The sequence below is a fragment of the Drosophila biarmipes genome, chromosome 2L (assembly GCF_025231255.1).
Source record: "Drosophila biarmipes strain raj3 chromosome 2L, RU_DBia_V1.1, whole genome shotgun sequence".
Taxonomy (NCBI): domain Eukaryota; kingdom Metazoa; phylum Arthropoda; class Insecta; order Diptera; family Drosophilidae; genus Drosophila; species Drosophila biarmipes.
Window position 1 is genome coordinate 20,100,235 of NC_066612.1, and position 17,314 is coordinate 20,117,548.

Consider the following 17,314-nt stretch of genomic DNA (forward strand, 5'->3'; position numbering starts at 1 on the left):
TAAAAAAAACTATCTTCAATGGTAGAAGGTCACGAAGATAAATGAAATTACTTACCACTTTTCACCTGTGCCCATTAGCATTATGAAGACAAAGACGAAATCCGTTTATTTTCAATATTTTTATTGTATTTGCTTTTAATTGCAATTTAGCTTTCATTTAACTACGTATTTTCCAAAAACATATTGTGAACAACACTTGAATGCGAAAAAGAAAACAAAACAACATAACGTGGCCGAGGAGATTGCAGAGGATCGTCCTTGCCATTAAATTATAGGAATAGTACAAAGTTCGTAACAAAATAATTTGTTTACAGATTTAAATATCATAAACTATTTACATACAATTCTTGGAAATTGCTGATTGGGTTTAGTTACTGTTTTCTCTTTACAATATGTATATGTTTGCATGTATAAAATATTCTATATAAATTTGGATTGGGGTTGATATTTCCACAATTAACTCGTGTTTAGTTTTCTGGGTGTTCGGTGTGGGGGTCTTTTGGTTTACCATAATATATTGAATAGGGAATTCTCAGGCGTGCTCTTGACAATCATTCCACTTTTCTTTCAGTTTAAGAGGGTTTAGGCTAAAAAAATAAGGTTTGCTTTTTTATTTAAGTGGCTTGAAAAGTAGAGAAGTTGTTACCGCTAAATTTAGTTATATATAGGCGTATCCTTCTTAAAGTTTCAGTATTCTTGCTATAAAATTTGTTTGCTTGTGTGTGTTTCTTTTAGTTTTTTAGAGTGTCAACAAAATTAAATTGCTTGGTTTTGGTTTTCGTTTGTTTGTTAATCGGAAATAAGGTTTGATTATTACAAAAAATCGCTATATATATATAAGCAAACCTGTTTTTTTGCAAAAATGATTGGCGACTCTTTGTTCACCTACAAGAAGGTTATGTAATGGAATATATGAATTTATCAAGTTTAGTTTTCCGAAACTTTCAAAGAATTTAAGTTGAGAAATTTAAGGCATCTTACAAAATATTTTCAACATAGTTCCTATCAGATCTGATGAAATTTCCATGGCAAAGTACGCCTTTCCGTTTCCAGAAAGTATCTAACAATATCTGGGATAATCTATTATTTTATTGAATATTACTTTTTCATATTTCGGTTCTCACGCTTACAAAATGCCGGCTGATGTATCTGTTTTGGTTTAAATTTTGTTAATTATAGTAAGAACGTACATATTCATGTATAAATGTATATGTACCTTTATAAATGTGTGTACCTTTTAATATATACCATTATCATATATTGAATTACCAGTTCTGTGAGTTATGTGCAATGTTCTGACGTACACATTCCCATCGGCTGATCTTTAAACTTAAGTATTCCGTTTGTCCCCTCCCTAGCTGCGAAGGATCGTATCTAGTTTTGTTTTTAACTTTATGCTAGTATTAAAAAGTAATATTTCATTTAGGTTTAGCTAATACATAGATCATTTTTGGTTGCCACTTTTTATGCTGCTTTCCGTAAAATTTAAATGTTTTGTTCCTCGTTAAGCGCCTCCAGTGCCTTGGCCAACCCATCCAATTAGACTTAGGGGAAAGGCGTAGCAAAAACCTTTTTGAAAGTAAATCGCAAATGTCCCCTGAATGTGTTCTCTCAGAGGTTATCCCTTTATTTTGCAGCCCCCTGGGTTCTAATCTCATTCCTCCTGAATGTCGCTAACAATTTCATCTAGGTATCTGTATATGTCGTGCGCTGTTCAAATTTGCTTTCCAAAATGTAGTTATATCACCTTGTATCTCTTATATAAAAGTACTAGATTTTCGCTTTAATTTCCGGCTTCCGGCCTGGCCTGTCCGCTACCCGGTTCTACAAACCGTGTCCCCGTGAGGTTCCGGCTGTAGTCCATGGACAGAAGGAGGCTCTGTGGGTGTGCTACAGATCAACTAGCTAGTAGCCATACTTCAACTCTTACTCGAGGTGGCGATCGATTTGAATGCAGTGCGGTTCATCATTGTTGGGCGCTAGCTCAGTTCGACAACTAATGATCGACAAATTTAGCATGGTGGTTGGAATTGTAAAAGGAGTGCTCGTTCGGAATGGGCCAGATCAACGTTTCTCGTCTCGACATTGCGTGTAGGTACTTACAATACTTGAACAATAATTTTGACGCATTCGACTGTAGCGGATGGTAGTTGTGGGCAGGATGATCCTTTTGGCCGGGAAATGCAATACATCTGGAGTGGAGGGGTGCTGTGTGTAACTCGATTTGATGGTTATAAGGCACTGGTAGTTAGACGCTATACCTAGGCCCGGGTCATAGCTGTGATCAATGCTCGATCCCGACCCGGATTAGAGGCCTGTTCGCGAGCAGTCCAGCTTAAACTTGGAGCTGCGAGCGCGAACTGTGCGCTTTTTGGCAGGTGTGTGGCATGATATGGTGTGACAAGGTATCTAGGTCGAAGGTATTGCTGTTGGAAGAAGGAGGTCTACAGAGTGCGTTTCAATTAAGCTCAATTCGAAAGTATTGAAAAAGTGATTAAAATAAATCGATGTGTTTACTATTTGGATTTATCTAGAGATTCCGGTGCATGAACTAAAATATTGGGAAGATGCAAGTTTTTATCAGTCACTAAAAGTAGCTTCAAAGTGACGTACATTAAGAGTAGCATAATCAGAAACTCCAGGAATCTTGAACAGATAGTGTGTGAATTTAGTTTAAAATAATGACTTTAATCTACTTATTTGGCTTAAAGCACACTGCAGTCCTACCGGATGGGCTGAAGGAAGTGTCAAGATATGAGTAGATGAGTAGAGGAAGAAGAGGGATGATGCGAGAATGGGGCATCGATTTTAGATTAAAGAGATTTCAATCGTTTCACAGTCAACTGAGTGTGTGTTGTGTGTGGGGTTGTGTGTGGGGTTGTGTGCGGGTGTGGGAGTGTGCTTCTGAGGCCCGACTTAGATTAAGACACGTTCACTAAATTATTAAAGCTGACACTTATTTATGTACTTAGTCAATCGATTGCATAACAAATACGAGACCCGTGGGGGGACCAACAAATGTTGTTGGGTGGCTGCGGACTCCTTCAACTTTTAATTTCAACTGTCGACTAGCTTAACTCTTAGGCTTAGACCATTTAATTTAAATTCACATTACTCAAATAAAATCTGATTACACTTAGCTATAGCTATAGCATTTAAGACACATAAGGCCCCACTTGGCATTGGGCTGCTTCCTTGGTTTGCTTTAACGTTCGCTCTAACCGCCGCTTCAACGTCCACTTTATATTTAACCAGCTACTTTGTGTGTTTCTGTTTCTGTTCGTGTGTTGTGTTGTGTTGTGTTGTGAGTTGCTACCAAATTGATCTGATCTGCGAATGGAACATTTACAAATGTGTCGTGTGTTTTGGCACTGCTGCTTTCTCAAAGAAGCTTCCTGGCCCTCAAAAAAGTAACCCAAGCCTAATCGACGCGGGGTGGCGACTGAAATCTCTTTAATAGAACCGATCCGTGCTCAGGATGTCCTCCTCGTCCTCCTCCACGATGATCTTGTTGCGGATGGCGTGCGTGACAGCTTCGACCTTGCTCATGGTGGGACTGAGGAACTCCTCGCGCAGGGATCTTGGCGGGTGGGCGAAGGACGTGTCCTGCACGGAGTAGCGATACTGGGAGTGCGAGTGCGACTGCGACTGCGAGTGTGAGCGCGACTGACTTGTGTGCTGGGGAGCGGCTGTGTACGAGTGGGTGTATTGGGATCGGTTCTGGGGATACGACTGCGGCTGGTGCAGCAGTGGATAAAGCTCTCGGCGAGATTGGGTTCCTGGATCGAGGGTGCTCTGGGAGGAGGAGGACAGCCAGTGCGTGCCCAGGGACGACTGGCGGGGCAGGTAGGACATGGGTGCTCTATTGCTGGGCAGGGAAGATTGGCGGGGCAGGCCCAACGGTCTGGACGACCTCGCTCTGGACTGCAATAGTGACTGGGACTGAGTATGTGACTGAGACTGAGACAGGGACTGAGGCTGAGGCTGGTGTATCATGTCAAGATCAAAACTATTGTCGCGTGCTTCCATCAAACCTGGCACTCTCGCATCGATCTGATCCCACCCCTATATCCACGATTCCTACATGGCATTAAGCATTCTCCTACTACTCCCACCACCTCTGTGCGGACTGTATTCATCGCGATCGACAACGGTGGCGCCCCGCGGCAGGTCCCGGGGGTCGTCGATCCGGGTCGAAGGTCCGTAGCGCGAGCTGCTCATCCTCATCTGGGCCTCCTCGCGCTCAAACTCCGGGTCGTCCAGCAGGCGCCCGCCCCTGGACAGGTGGCCGTGGTGGGAGGCGCCGCTGGGTCCGCTCCTCATCGCCGGGTACTCGAAGTTGCGCTCGTCCAGCAGCTCGTCGCTGTTGAGGTCGTAGTGCATGAGGTCCCGTTCGCGCCGCTCGTACCGCTCCCGCTCGCGATCCCGCTCGTAGCCACCGCCAACGCCGCCGCCGCGCTCCTGGTGGCGACCCGAGGTCGGTTGTCGGCGACTGTGCTGGTAAGAGGCTCCTCCTGCAAAACGGTCAACACGGCATTCTGTTAGTGAAGTTTTACTCTATATAATGCATTTAAGAGTAACAAAAACGGAAAAAGAACCAGAACTAAAGCATTCAAAAAGGGGCAAAAGGCGATAGTTGGGCGGAGGTAACAAAGGTCACCATGGTTGGTCACTTGGGGTTGTGTTCGCTAGCTAAGGGGCAATACTCAGAGTCATTTTACATTTAAGTTTATTCGAACGTAACATACGACGTCGTCAAAGCTTCAAATGATTGTTATTAACTACATACATTTAGGCACCGATCTACCTTGATCCAGTTCTATAATTTAGATTTAGTTTAATATACGATCTTGATCATTAAAAACAAAAACAAAAGGAATGGTTTGTGAGTAAAAATATATTTTTTATGTTCTATAACACCGGTTGAGGCAAAGCAGATGGCTTCTTCGGCGAATACCTATGGAATGCTACTAAAAATGGTTTCTTTACTGATTTTTGTCTATACTATAATTTGAAGAACTCTGAACTCTAAAAATTGAATGTTAAAAAAAACGTTTGGTTAAGTATTAAGAAACAGTAAAACTAAAATTATTTATTTTAGGGCTGAAAAAGGTAAATATCAAACAAGAAAATCAAACAAGTCCTTGCGTCAGTTAGGCAGAGTACAGTATAAGTTTGGGGAAAAAGGGTGATTTCGAGGGCAGAAATACAGACAACCAAAGTGTAATGGGTCAAATCGCACAATTAGGGTAACGCAAACACATCACGGGGGTTCGGTACTCACTAAACCAGATCTAAACGATTACGTGATTTGGTTTTGCAACTAGAAGTGGTGAAAACATGGGGATCGACAACAACGGAATACATGTACATATATTATAACTGAGCTGATTCGGGCTGAGTTGGGCTGATCTAGGAAAACACCCGGAAGAATGTGAAAATCGAGTAGAGGTTGGCGAAGATCGCGGCAGTTTAAAGGCGCACAACGCCCGGCGTAACTAAAAACAAGTACAGAGATCAGTCGGTAAAACGCACGAATGGTTGGGCGATTGATGTCAGATGCTTGAGGAAGCGCGCCGGGGATCTACAGGTCGTGCAAATCGGTATAAGTCGGTTAGTAGAACTCAAACGGCAGAGGCAAGGTTAGTCAGCAATCGTTAGTGGGCCATCTACATGTGGGTTCTAGGCGTCGGTTGACTCGAGGGTGTGCGCACACCTCATCTGGAGCTCTTGGAGGGTTCGACTTGGCAAAGAGTTGTACTTGTGGAGATCGTCGGACATGTCGGAGATGTCGGAGATGTCGGTCGGTGGGTGCTTTAGCTTGTTCCATTTGATTTGGTTTTGTTTCTATTTCGATTCGGATTCGATTGTCTTTGGCTTGTGCTTTGTACTGGTGATGTCGCAGTTGTGTTGGTCTTGGCGGTTGGATTCGAGCTCGATTTGGTATCTATAGCATTGTTGTAAAGGGACCGGGTATGTCACGTGCTGTGAATGCTGTAAAGTGTGGTCACAGAATAGAAACAAAAGAAATAAACGAAAAGTTGAGGATTCCGGAGTTTCTGCATGGACTTGTATGTACAAAGGCGTCTAGAAAGCGGGAGTTGTGGATATGCCATGAGCTGTAGCTACGTACAATCGATGGGGGAGATGTGGGCCGGTATGTCGATAGGGATCAGGCCGGAGCTACATTCGACCTGAGTCTACGTACAAAAATGCATGAGAGATACGGTGGACTACGCCTTCAACTGGCCTATGTCGTGGGACAGGGTTACTAGTTCTAGCTAACTTGAATGGATCCTTCGGTTACGGGTTCGAGGGCCCAGTTCGATGTCTCTCGAATACAGAATCGAGTCTAAGGGCGGTGGTACTTAATGAGTTTACGTATATATTATCGGTAGAAGGAAACGAAACGAAAAGAAACAGTATTAACGAGATTTACCTTGGTCCCAATCGAACTCTCTATCCCAATCTCGTTCCCGCTCTCTCTCCCACTCGCGAGCCCTCTCCCGCTCCCACTCGAGGTCCCTCTCCCGGTCCTTGGAGCTGCGATCTCTGTTGAACTCCCGATCCCAGTAGTCCCGCTCCCGCTCCCTCTCCCTCTCGCGCTCCCTTTCCCTGCTATCGCGCTCGCGATCGCGCTCCCGACTGCCCTCGCGCTCTCCGCCGGAGTGGCCCATCCTGGGCTCCTGATCCTGCTCATCGACAAACTCCTCGCCATCTACTGCTCGCATCGCGCCGTGCCCACCACGCGGAGGAGGGGAGAGAGAGCCAGAAGGAGAATCGATTGGTTATCGGTACAGTCATGGGAATTTGAATTTGAAAAAGACAAATTTTAGAATTGTATTTGTATAATTGTGTTGAGTATGTTGAGAAGCAAATGAAAATTGTTACTGCATATCTGAGTTCCGGCATGTGCATACATACTGTCGCATGTATGTACATATCCGGGTGCTGATGCGGATACTGATACTGATATGTGTTTAATGGGTCGGACCGCTTCCGCTTGGATTGGTGTGAGACTGGATGGGTGACTCTGATTTCGATTTCGATTTCGATTTTGGTTTTGGTTTCGGTTTGATTGAAATTTCACAGCTTCTTGGGCATGGGCTGGGACTTGGTGGATTCGCGCGAATGAGAATGGCAATGCGACCGTAAATGAGCCCGACTGGATGGGCAGGTGTTCCTTTACCTGGAGGCGTCGGACCCAGACGTGCGGGATCGGCGGAGGGCGAGGCCTCCTGCGGCAGGGGGCGGGCGATGGGCGGCACGGCTCTTATATCCGGGTGGGTGGCCTTCCAGTAGGTCTGCAAGGGATGTAGACTCGTTACTTGTTCATTATTCCATCTTATTATTCAGTTTCAAAAGGAAGGGTGCCTCGAAATAATTGCAAATTATGATAGAGCTTGCTATTTTCCATTAAACATTTCATTTTATGAAAGGATGCCAGCTTTATTTAAGCCGGGCAAAACTGTTATGGAAGTTAGAAGAATTGATATGAAAGTTCTCAATACAAATACATCTATTAAGAAATGTCAATCAAATCACTAAGGTCTTATGTCTAATTTTTGGTATCTTAAAACTTGAGCTCAGAGTACTTCTGAGCCTAAAACGTATTGTTTTAGCTTAAAAAAAGTAACTATTAATGATAATTTAGCATTATGAGCACTCATAAGCACTCAAAAAAAAGAATTAATAATAATTAAGATAAGTACCCAAAACAAGCTTATGCAATGAAATATTTAGTCTCCCTAAGATCAAGACACCAATTGCTTATGGTCCTGCGTCTCAACCCACCTCCAAGTACTCCGCAATGTGCTCGCAGGCGTCTTCCAGCTGATTCTCGTCTAGGATTACATCGAACATATCCGGTGGACATTGGGCTAGCTTCTCGGCGGCGACCATTTGAACGGAGAGGTTTTTCGCCTGCGACTTGCCACGTGATTTGATCAAACGCTGTAAAACCTGCCGAAAATACGAAGCAGTAACCAGTAAGTCCATGTTGCAGGGGCCCTACTTATACCGAAGTACCCACCTTACTACTACTAATCTTTAAGTACACTATTGTTGGCGCTAATGAAGTTTTCGCTAGTTGTGACGGATGATTGATTGTATCACAATCGAGCACGACCAGCTGGAGCGAGCGGGCCAGCTCGAAGATGCGCTCGATCTCCTCCTGCACCTTGCCGAGGCAGTCGCTCCGGCTGGAGGATCGCTCCATGATGGCCCGCTTCGAGGGGTTGTTCATGATGGAGCGCTTGGCCAGCGAGATGTCGGCCATCACGCGCGTGATGATGATGCGGCCCTCGAAGCGGTGCTTGAGGAAGTCGAAGAGGGCCTTCTGCATCATGTCGGTCACCTCGTAGCCCTTGAGACTGGGCCCCACCAGGACTACGGGCCGCATCGAGGGCACCACGTCGTAGGGACTGGCCGTCTCCTGCTTCTTGAAGAACGGCTTGCGCTTCTCCTTGTTGGCCGCCGCCACCGGGGTCTTGCCGTGTCGTCCTGGTCCCATGGAATCTGATTCGTCACCTGAGCGTTAGTATCATGGCAAACAGGACGAGATAATGGCAACGGATGAGCGAGCTTATGATTGGTACGAGCCAGTGCGATCGATCAGTACGAATTGCTAGGCCAATTTCAGATATTATCGTAAATACGTAAGACGTACGTAATACGTACTTGTGGGTTAGTAAGGTATATACAGTGTTTTAAGGTGTTCTTTTTGTACTTTGTTGTTTTGTGCCAGGAAATTGTGTCGTGCCGCTCTACGGCAGGTTCGAAATTTCAGGTTTGAATTTGTATCTCTTTTGTAGCCGGTCTGCGCACCATTTAATGCTTTTCAGAATGCCAACTCGAGGGTGAGGTTTCTTCCTAACAGTACTCAACCTATTTCTACTCGAATGTGAGGTGTTCTATTTGCTTAGATTTTACACAGTTCTGCAACACTATGGATAGTCATTAGCTAGGTACGGGTTCTAGTTAGTGGGATTTTTAGCACCGTTAGACAAAATACATTCAGCGATTATATACGACGGAAACAGCGTGTTGGGGCCTACAGACAGATGATCAGTATTTTCGAATGAGCGTCTCTGGTACTTGAAATCATTGAATGAGTTACTTACGGAAATTTAATAGAATTGGTTGAGAGAGTGAAATACAACAACCGATTAGTTATTCTTCTGCGATAAAATTGTTAAATTCGGCTTCTCATGGCTTAGATTTGGTAGCTACAGAATGGAAAATGCTTTGCCAACTACAGCTGATTAGCTTCTTATTCTCAAAATAAATAATTTTGAATACACCATAGGTATAAACCAAACTCACTGACGAAGCTGCCCATCCTTCTTTGTAAATTTTGTTTTCCATTTCGATTTTCAGATCTTTAATAAAATAAACTCTCGAAAAAGCTAGCGGTAGTTCTTGCGATGGAAATGGATTTCTGAGGATCTGATGAGAGACGTGGACAAACCTGTTTTTTTCTTGCGCGGTGTTGTACTGTAGGGATCTTGGGTCGCGTTGTGGTTGTTCATTTGTTAGTGTTGTCAACCGTGAGTGTTAGATAAAAGAGAGTTTGAGTGCATTTAATAGTGTTCACATTGGCTGGGTTAATTTACAAGCAGACCGTGAACGAGGAGCTTTGACTTAGACAAACTAGGACGGAGAAAATTGTGGCTATTGAAGCTGGGCAAGTAGGTGTGTACTTTTGTGTGTTTACAGTGGTGAGTCGGGGAAACGGGGTCAGCAGTCTAGGCCGGTCTCCTGGAGGACTCGGCTTCTCATGCGGGGTTCTAGGGCTAGCTCGGGCCGATTATAGACCGTTTGCATAACTAGGGTCGGAATTGCGGCGAGTGGCCAGGTGAACTGGGTACATAATTAAGCATAAACTTGCACTCGTTTTATGGATGTCGCATGATATAATCAGATCAAACACAAAAGTACGAAATTACTGGAATTTAGCTAGCCCACTTTTCGGTTCTGATTTGGTTCGCTTCAAATGAAAATCATAAAACACGCCTCCAATTACAATCAACATCGAGAGCTCGAGTTCGGCTCGACATCCGTCTGTCGGACCTAGGGATGCTCACAAAACACACTGGGGCCTCGCGAAAGGAGGCCCCTCGGTGGGGAGTTACAAAAGTAAACACGTTACATAGAAGACGGCGAAAAATATATATAGATTGAAATTAATTCGATTCACAGAATAGAACGGATACGAAATAAAACCTCGCCCAAAAGAAATCAGGAGAATGAAATGTGTGTCATACCAGGTGTGGGGGGTGTGCTACCTCGAGATGGCTCCGCACCTGCTTGTCCGCCCGCACCAAGATTCCCGCTCGACGAGCCCTTTGTGCCATACAGTCTTGAGGGTCTGGTTTGGTTCTGAAAGGGTTTTCGGATTAGCGAACTGGGTAATCGATCTGGGGGCGATGGTTCCTGGGGCCAAGAACTGTGCCGCGTGACCAACCTGCATGCGAATGTTGTCTAGCTTAGCGGGGCTGGGTATGAAGCCCACATCACAGCCCTCCTTGACCAGCCGGCCGATCCACCAGTTATTGTCGTACTTCTCTTTGATGTGCAGGAACTCCCGGATCTCGAACGAAACTGCGCCGCCCTGCACCGGCGAATCGTCGTCGATGGCGCCATCGTATGCTACGTTGGTTCGCACAGCGAACGCCACTGGTTTGCTCTGGTGTAGAAAGGATTTTATCAGAAATTGTGCTTTTGTCCTTGGGGAATCGCCACAAAATCGTAAGATGGTGCCTTTTAATATGACATTTTGAATGTTTATTATAGCTAATCGGTGTTGGTCCTGTGGTCTATACAAGCCAAGAAGAAGGCCAGACAATCCAATTTTTTATAGAACTGTTGGGCAATTATTTGAAATTATGGATTTCTATGCAAAGAACTGTTTATTTTCTTAAATTACACTTTCCTTCAGGAACTTTCATAGCACGGTGTACTCTACATTAAAGTACTAATATTTTTAATTTTTAATATTTGTTCAGTTATTTGTGGACTTGATCTTTACTTTGTGGCGATGTCAAACCGAGATTAAAGGAACTACTTACCCTCGCTTTATCCAACTGGCTTAAGGCCTGACGTTCCTTTTCTCGCCGAAGCGATTCCTTTTCCTCGTCTAGCGACAGATCGGATGACGGTTGTGAGTAGTTCGAGTCGGCAGAACCCTGAAAAGGCAACGCAAGCGGTTACTTTGACTGAAATAGGCCTACATTTAAGATAAGTCATTGGCCCGGCCCTCTGAAAATGAAAACAAATTAAATTGGCCTGCTGCCAAAGCCCAGCCCATCCCATGTGGGCCAACAATGCAGCCCACAGTGTGTGCTTTTGGTTATTTCTTGTTGCCTCACCCGAAGCAACAGTTGGTGGCAAGTACACGGGCAGCGTATTGGCAGTGGAGGAGGATGAATAATTTGGCTTGAGTCATGAGCTTTTATAATGCAATGTATTAAACTGTGCTCTTGGAAATTTTATGCTATTCCCATAGTCATAAAATATTGGTGAATAATTTCCAATCCATTATTTAAAAGCATTTTGACCAGGAAAAGTTCATAATATTTTTTGGTCGCTCTTAAAAAGAGAAGGAATTCAAGTCTTTTCTTATACCTACCAAGTAGAGACATTTATTTATTAACCCATTTATTTAAACGTTTTAGCAACAAATGCTTTCATTAGTTGTACACTTTGTTTATACACTCTGATTTTTATAGCCATTTCAAGGTCAATCTTGGAATAAAAATATCCAATAAAGATAGAGATAGATTCTCCCTGAACTGGAGGAAGTAATCTTCAGTTAAACAAGTTTTCAAAACGTGTATAGAGACCTATCAATGTACTTTTAAATATTAACTAATGCTAGCTAAAATACGTGTTCAAAATTAAACTATCAAAATATTTATACAGGTTCCGCCTCTGCTTAGAGAAGAACGAGGAGCTACTTAGAATGATTGGAAGTTTTAGCACCTGTGTGAACAGTTTGTTGTATCCACTCTGGTAGGAGGGGTATCCAAGGCCAAATCGAGACTCTCGATGTTGGCCACCCTGAACGGAGGGTGCATCCGAGGATGAGGCGCGCTGCACCATGGGCCTGTCAGCCCGGTAGTCTTCTTCGAACGAAGATATCTTGCCGATGTTTCCGACGACCCGGTGCGAGGACAACAGCAACACCAGCACCACCAGATGGTGCGAGTGCGGAGCTGATGGCGATGATGATGGCGGTGGCGGTGGCGGGGAAGGTGGTGATGATGCTGCTGGTGGTGGCTGTCAAGACGTTGAGCTGGCAATGGTTACGTATGCTTGCTCCAAGACAATTGTGGTTACTATCCGCTTTCGGTGAGCGCAGACTTGGCAAGACGAGTGTGTTCGGCGAATTTCTGGACTTTTTCGAAGGAATTTCTGCGTTTCTGCACTCGTAGCTCTTTGTGAAACCAATGCGAGCTGGTGAGCTAGTTAGCTGGTTAGCTGGTGAGTTTGCAATCACCCTTAGTTGGTACTTGTGTGTTGTAAAAAGACTATAAAAGCACTCTAAATGGATGCTCAGGTTGTACGAGATTTGCTTAGCATACTCCACTATCAAGTGGTTTTTTGGCAGGACACAAGAACCTAATTACAGCACTTTTGCGTATGATTAGCATTGACATTGGCAATATTCTACGGCTAGCGATTGCAATCATCGGGTTAGGCGGTATTCGATTTTGACACTGACACAAAAACACCGATATCCAGTGTGCGAGAGAGACACTCCGGTGGAGAGAGAGCGAGAGGGAGCCACAGGCCGAGAGAGAGAAAGACGATTGTCAAACGGTTTGGAAGCCACAGGCGAAATAACTTTAAATTGCCAACTGGAAGGGATTTCCGTTTCCGCAGCCCTTTCTCGCCTTAATTTCAGCACAATTTGCATACGGCTGGCGATTCGGAATTGATTCCGCATCGACGGGGAATTGGCCCCAGGAAAGTTAAAAATAGGAATTTATGTCAGTGGCGTCGTGTCGCGGTTCTCTGCTCACATCACTTTTTTCTAGTATATGCACACAAAATGTACTGGAAAACACGGGCGGAGAGAGGGGGTGGCACAGGCGAATAGGTCGCGAAAACTGATTTCCGTTGAGCGTGGCGGGGCTTTCTTCTGTGCTGCCGAAATCCAACCGAGTCCCAACGTTTTTGAATCCCTTCACTGAGTAAATCCTGTACCGATTCGCAGTGTCTTTTTCAGGATTTCACTGGATTCACATCCTTCGATTTCGATTCGATTGGGACCCTCGCTTTTCCGACTTTCAAACGGTTCTACTCCGCACGCAAACTGAATCGTTTCTGTATGTGGAAGGCGAAAATTCCGCTCCGCTCTGGAAATCGTGTAGAGTTTTCTCGTCCGCTTCCAGTGCGTAAATGCTCCAATCGTTTCGAGGAACATACACACATGAGTTCTTGTGTACGTGAACATTCCCGCGCACACACACCACCACAAGTGGCCGAATGAATGTAAACAAATTAGGCTTTCAAGTGCAAATACGTCGGTCGCGTCCCACTGTGCGACTGGAGTTGTTTGTGCTAAATGAAAGGCCGCCTTCGCACCCCTCAAACCCCTTCGAAGATAAAATCTCCATCGAAGTGAGCGCGTTGTCATCGCTGGTCAGCGGTCTGCCTGGAAAATCGATAGCTCCCGCACATTTCCGAGGGCGGAGGGGGTGGAAAAGGGGTGGCGGCGGTGCGTCCACCTGTTGGCAACCCCGACAATCGGCAGCGAGCGCCAAGCACTCCCCAAAGGGTTACAGCTGTTGGTCGCAGCCCACTCATGCATAAATATTTATGCGCATTCAACCGAAATGAGATGTATGTATATGTAAGTAGCACAACCTTTTCCAACATTACCTAAACTTACATTTCTGGTTATTACAAAGTATCTTCTATATCTTATTTTTGTTATGTCTCTACTGTTACACCCCTATGCTTATCAACGAATGCCATTGAGAATTTAGTCCTTGTAAAGTCGACACACAAAAGTGTGTTTTCTTAACTTTAAGCCGAATTTTCCATAGTTAAGTTAGCAGTTTTAAATGAACCTATAAAATATATAAATTCGGACATTTTTCACCTCCATAAAGCAGCTAAATTGATGCGTATGATTTTATTGTGGGAGTATAGTGATAAAATTGCACTGCTAACCAAGTAAGGTTAATCACATTTTAATTAACAAGTCTGGATACTTTGCTGACTCAGTTTTCGTAAAAAATATGAGTTGATCTCGGCAAAATGATAAATGATTTAATAGTTAGCTAAGCACATTTAAAACGATCTGTAGAAAATATACAATGTTAAGTAGATTTTCATCTATTATTTTCGCTTCATTTGAATATATTTCCTTATCCCACTGTGCCCATAACGTAAACATTCAGTTTTCAATTTTCCCACTCAAACTGACAGGAGGCGAGAGAGAAGGAGAGAGCAACCGATTACTTTAGCGAGAGGGCGGGGGTAGCAGAGCGAAAGAGCGAAGGAGCATGCGCAGGAGCCAATTCTCCACACTCGCACTGCGCAGGCGTCGACTTTTACTGCTTTCCACTCTTGCGCTTTCTCCGACTCTCCCATTTAACCGTTAACGGCGAAGGTCGCGGGCGATGGTCCCAATTTGCGATTACACATTTCCAAAGGCTATTCAAAAAACAAAGGGGATCCCCCTTGGGTCGATTCTTTGTTTACCTTTCGACGATTGCACAAAGGCCCCATAGAACTTTGCACCGGGCAAAGTGCCCAACAACTAGTAATGAACTTTGGTAGCCATTGCTACTTTTCTCTGCGGGTGGGTCAACGCTCCGGATTCCAGTGCATTTTCCCTCCCAGCCCCTTGACAAATATTTTCATGGTCAGCCCTATTGTTTCCCACTTTTCTGGCACTGCGATGACCGCGCGTCAGCAAATTATTCCTCACCTCCGCTTGGCACTGCGGTCCGCGATTACAGATGGCTTACGAGCGGTGGCGGTTGCAAAAAGTAAATAATTGGGTTTCCCCCTATGTATTGAGGTAGCACGTAAACTATTACTCTTGGGCAGGGATTCTAAATCCCACCCTAGTATTCTTAAGCTCGTAATAAACCTTAAAATATATGTCAAAAACAAAAATACACCTTGTAGATTATGTGGCCGTTAGTATTAGCAGATTCACATGGCCAAAAATCACTTCACCTATGTATATATTGCGAATCTATTAGATTTCTTTCCAAATTAACTTTTTGCACGATGGTATGGGTGTTGTGTTGGTGATGTGATTCCCTTAATTGCTATGCTTTTGTGGATGTCTAAAGATCGAGCCAAACAACATATATTATAATATTCTATACGTGCAGCATAATTCGAATATTAACTTTTTTTTCATAGATACGTATTCTTTAGTAGTTGTATTTTGATTAATATTCTGCGTTTACTAACAGAACTTAATAAAGTCCTTCACTTCATAGAATGCGTAGCATACAAAAATTCATAAAGGAGGTCGATGGGGATAGATTACTTTAACCAATATTTACAGTTCGAACTGCAGATGATGAACTGCTTCCTTGCTTAGTAGTAACTTGTTGCGTGAGTGTGTGTATTCTTTTAAATTTTTAGAACATAAAAACTTTTTCGTTCCATTTAAAAAAGGGAAATTTATCCCCATTATTTATAAAGCGTGGTAATATAATTTTGAACTATTTAATTGCATATGCACTTTTCAGAATTTTTAGACAACCCATTAGCCAAAGCAAGGGGAATCCGAGGAAGAGAAAAGTGGTTTACGAGTACCGCGAAAGTGTCAACATTGACTGGCTTGCGGGCGTGCCGTTCAGAATTAAAAGATGAGTAAGAGGTGTGATAGCCTCTTTGGCCCCCAAATTGTCTGTGAGAAAACTGAGAGAAGTAAGAAAGCACACCAAAAAGTCGCACGGCTACAGTGAGTATTGAAACTATATATTTTAATGAACCTATTTATGTGTTATCACTCAGAATAAAAAAAGGATATACTGTAAGATGATGTATATTTTTTAAGAATCTTTTTGCATGTATACCCTTTCAAAACGTATAAGTATTTGAAGAAATAATATTGGGTTTGGTTTTAAAATGAAGAATAATCGTCAATTGTACCTAAGCGGACTTTAATATTCTGTTGCGAAGATGCTAATCGTATACTTTTAGTTAGTTTGTTCGTGTGTATCCACTTTAGCTCCCAGCGGTAAACTAGTCGTATGAGCACTCCCCATCCGATGGCCGTGATAGTCGCCCATCCGCCCAGTTGCCGCCATGTTCTGGTACGCACTGTAGGCACTCCGTGTGTGTATTTAAATGGTCGCGAACAGCCTGACAAGCTGGGCGAGCCTGACGAGCTGCGAGCGATCGAGTGGATAAAAATATACGGATTCCGCCCGGGCCGGGGGCAGGGCCGCGACACCAAAATTGTGGGGGGAGATCGCGGGCCGATCGTGCTTGGATCGGAGCTGATCCCCTGCTGCGACTCACCCGACGGTTCTTGTTCCTGAAGGGCTTGTAGGACTTGCCCTTGTGCTTGGCCCCCAGGTGCAGCTTCTTCATGGCGGAGACCTGGCTCGGAAGGGTGTCTCAAGCGGAATTGGAATCAAAATCGGATTGTGGTGTGCGTTGCGCGCGAATTGTCGCCCGAAGTCGGTTATGCAATCATTTTTGGAATCGTTTCTGCGGTCGCACGGCAAAATAAACAAACACTCAGGCGTTATGGCCACTAGTCGTTAAATGGCCAAGAGGCACACACACGCTTGCTCGTCGAATGGGGTCACAATGGGGCCGATCTCGAGAATTAGAGCCCGACACATGGCGCCGACTGGGACACAGATTCGGGCAACGCCATCCTGCGATGGCAGCACTTCTGGATAAATATGCACTAGTGTCGGGGCTATGTGGTCGATCCACTTGCGACTGCTCTGGCCGGGCAATGTGGAGCAGATCACAGCGATTCGCGGCGAAGACGAAAGACGACCGACCGCACTAGCCAGCAATTTCGACTGACAATATTTTTGGCACCCGCGCCGCGTCCATTGACAAAAATGCCCGAGAGAGAATCCCTCGAAGATCCCAGAGAGTATTTAGTAATGGGAAATTCAAGAGGTGAAATGCTCTGGAAATGGGTTTCAATAACCTATTTCGTGGCGGAGGCAGTAATATAAATTCAGCCGACGTGGTGACAGCCGAACACGGGCTTCTTCAGGTAAATGTTTGACCCTTCGAATAGTTATATTCTTAAATGGCACACAATCCCTTCCAGACAAGTATCAAAAAGGTCTGTTTTTTATAAAGT

At 44.4% G+C, this 17,314-nt stretch overlaps 1 protein-coding gene across 17 annotated transcripts; it reads right to left on the minus strand.

The window, feature by feature from the left end:
* Positions 1–104: 104 nt before the first annotated feature.
* Positions 105–17,017, minus strand: LOC108033722 (voltage-dependent L-type calcium channel subunit beta-2). Of its 17 annotated transcripts, none has more exons than XM_044093916.2 (10): positions 16,504–17,017; positions 11,070–11,186; positions 10,466–10,687; positions 10,287–10,380; positions 8,033–8,517; positions 7,795–7,962; positions 7,190–7,304; positions 6,440–6,721; positions 4,085–4,514; positions 105–3,913 (listed from the first exon to the last, which is right to left on the minus strand). In XM_044093916.2, exons 1-10 carry the CDS (start codon positions 16,573–16,575, stop codon positions 3,454–3,456), a joined length of 2,445 nt encoding a protein of 814 aa, XP_043949851.2. In that variant the 5' UTR covers positions 16,576–17,017; the 3' UTR covers positions 105–3,453. The 17 variants fall into 17 exon arrangements, 14 of the variants coding, with proteins under 14 accessions (XP_043949851.2, XP_016963748.3, XP_043949853.2 ...); XM_017108259.3 differs by lacking the exon at positions 16,504–17,017 and adding an exon at positions 11,983–13,403 and having other exon boundaries at positions 8,033–8,529; positions 10,266–10,380; XM_044093918.2 differs by lacking the exon at positions 6,440–6,721 and having other exon boundaries at positions 8,033–8,529.
* Between the last annotated feature and the right edge of the window lie 297 nt (positions 17,018–17,314).

Coding starts and splice junctions, on each gene's coding strand:
- LOC108033722 (XM_017108259.3), bottom strand. CDS start 12,102: ATGGTGCAGCGCGCCTCATCCTCGGATGCACCCTCCGTTCAGGGTGGC. Junction 11,187..11,982: donor ACAACAAACTGTTCACACAG/GTGCTAAAACTT, acceptor TTGCCTTTTCAG/GGTTCTGCCGACTCGAACTA. Junction 10,381..10,465: donor TAGACAACATTCGCATGCAG/GTTGGTCACGCG, acceptor AAACCCTTTCAG/AACCAAACCAGACCCTCAAG.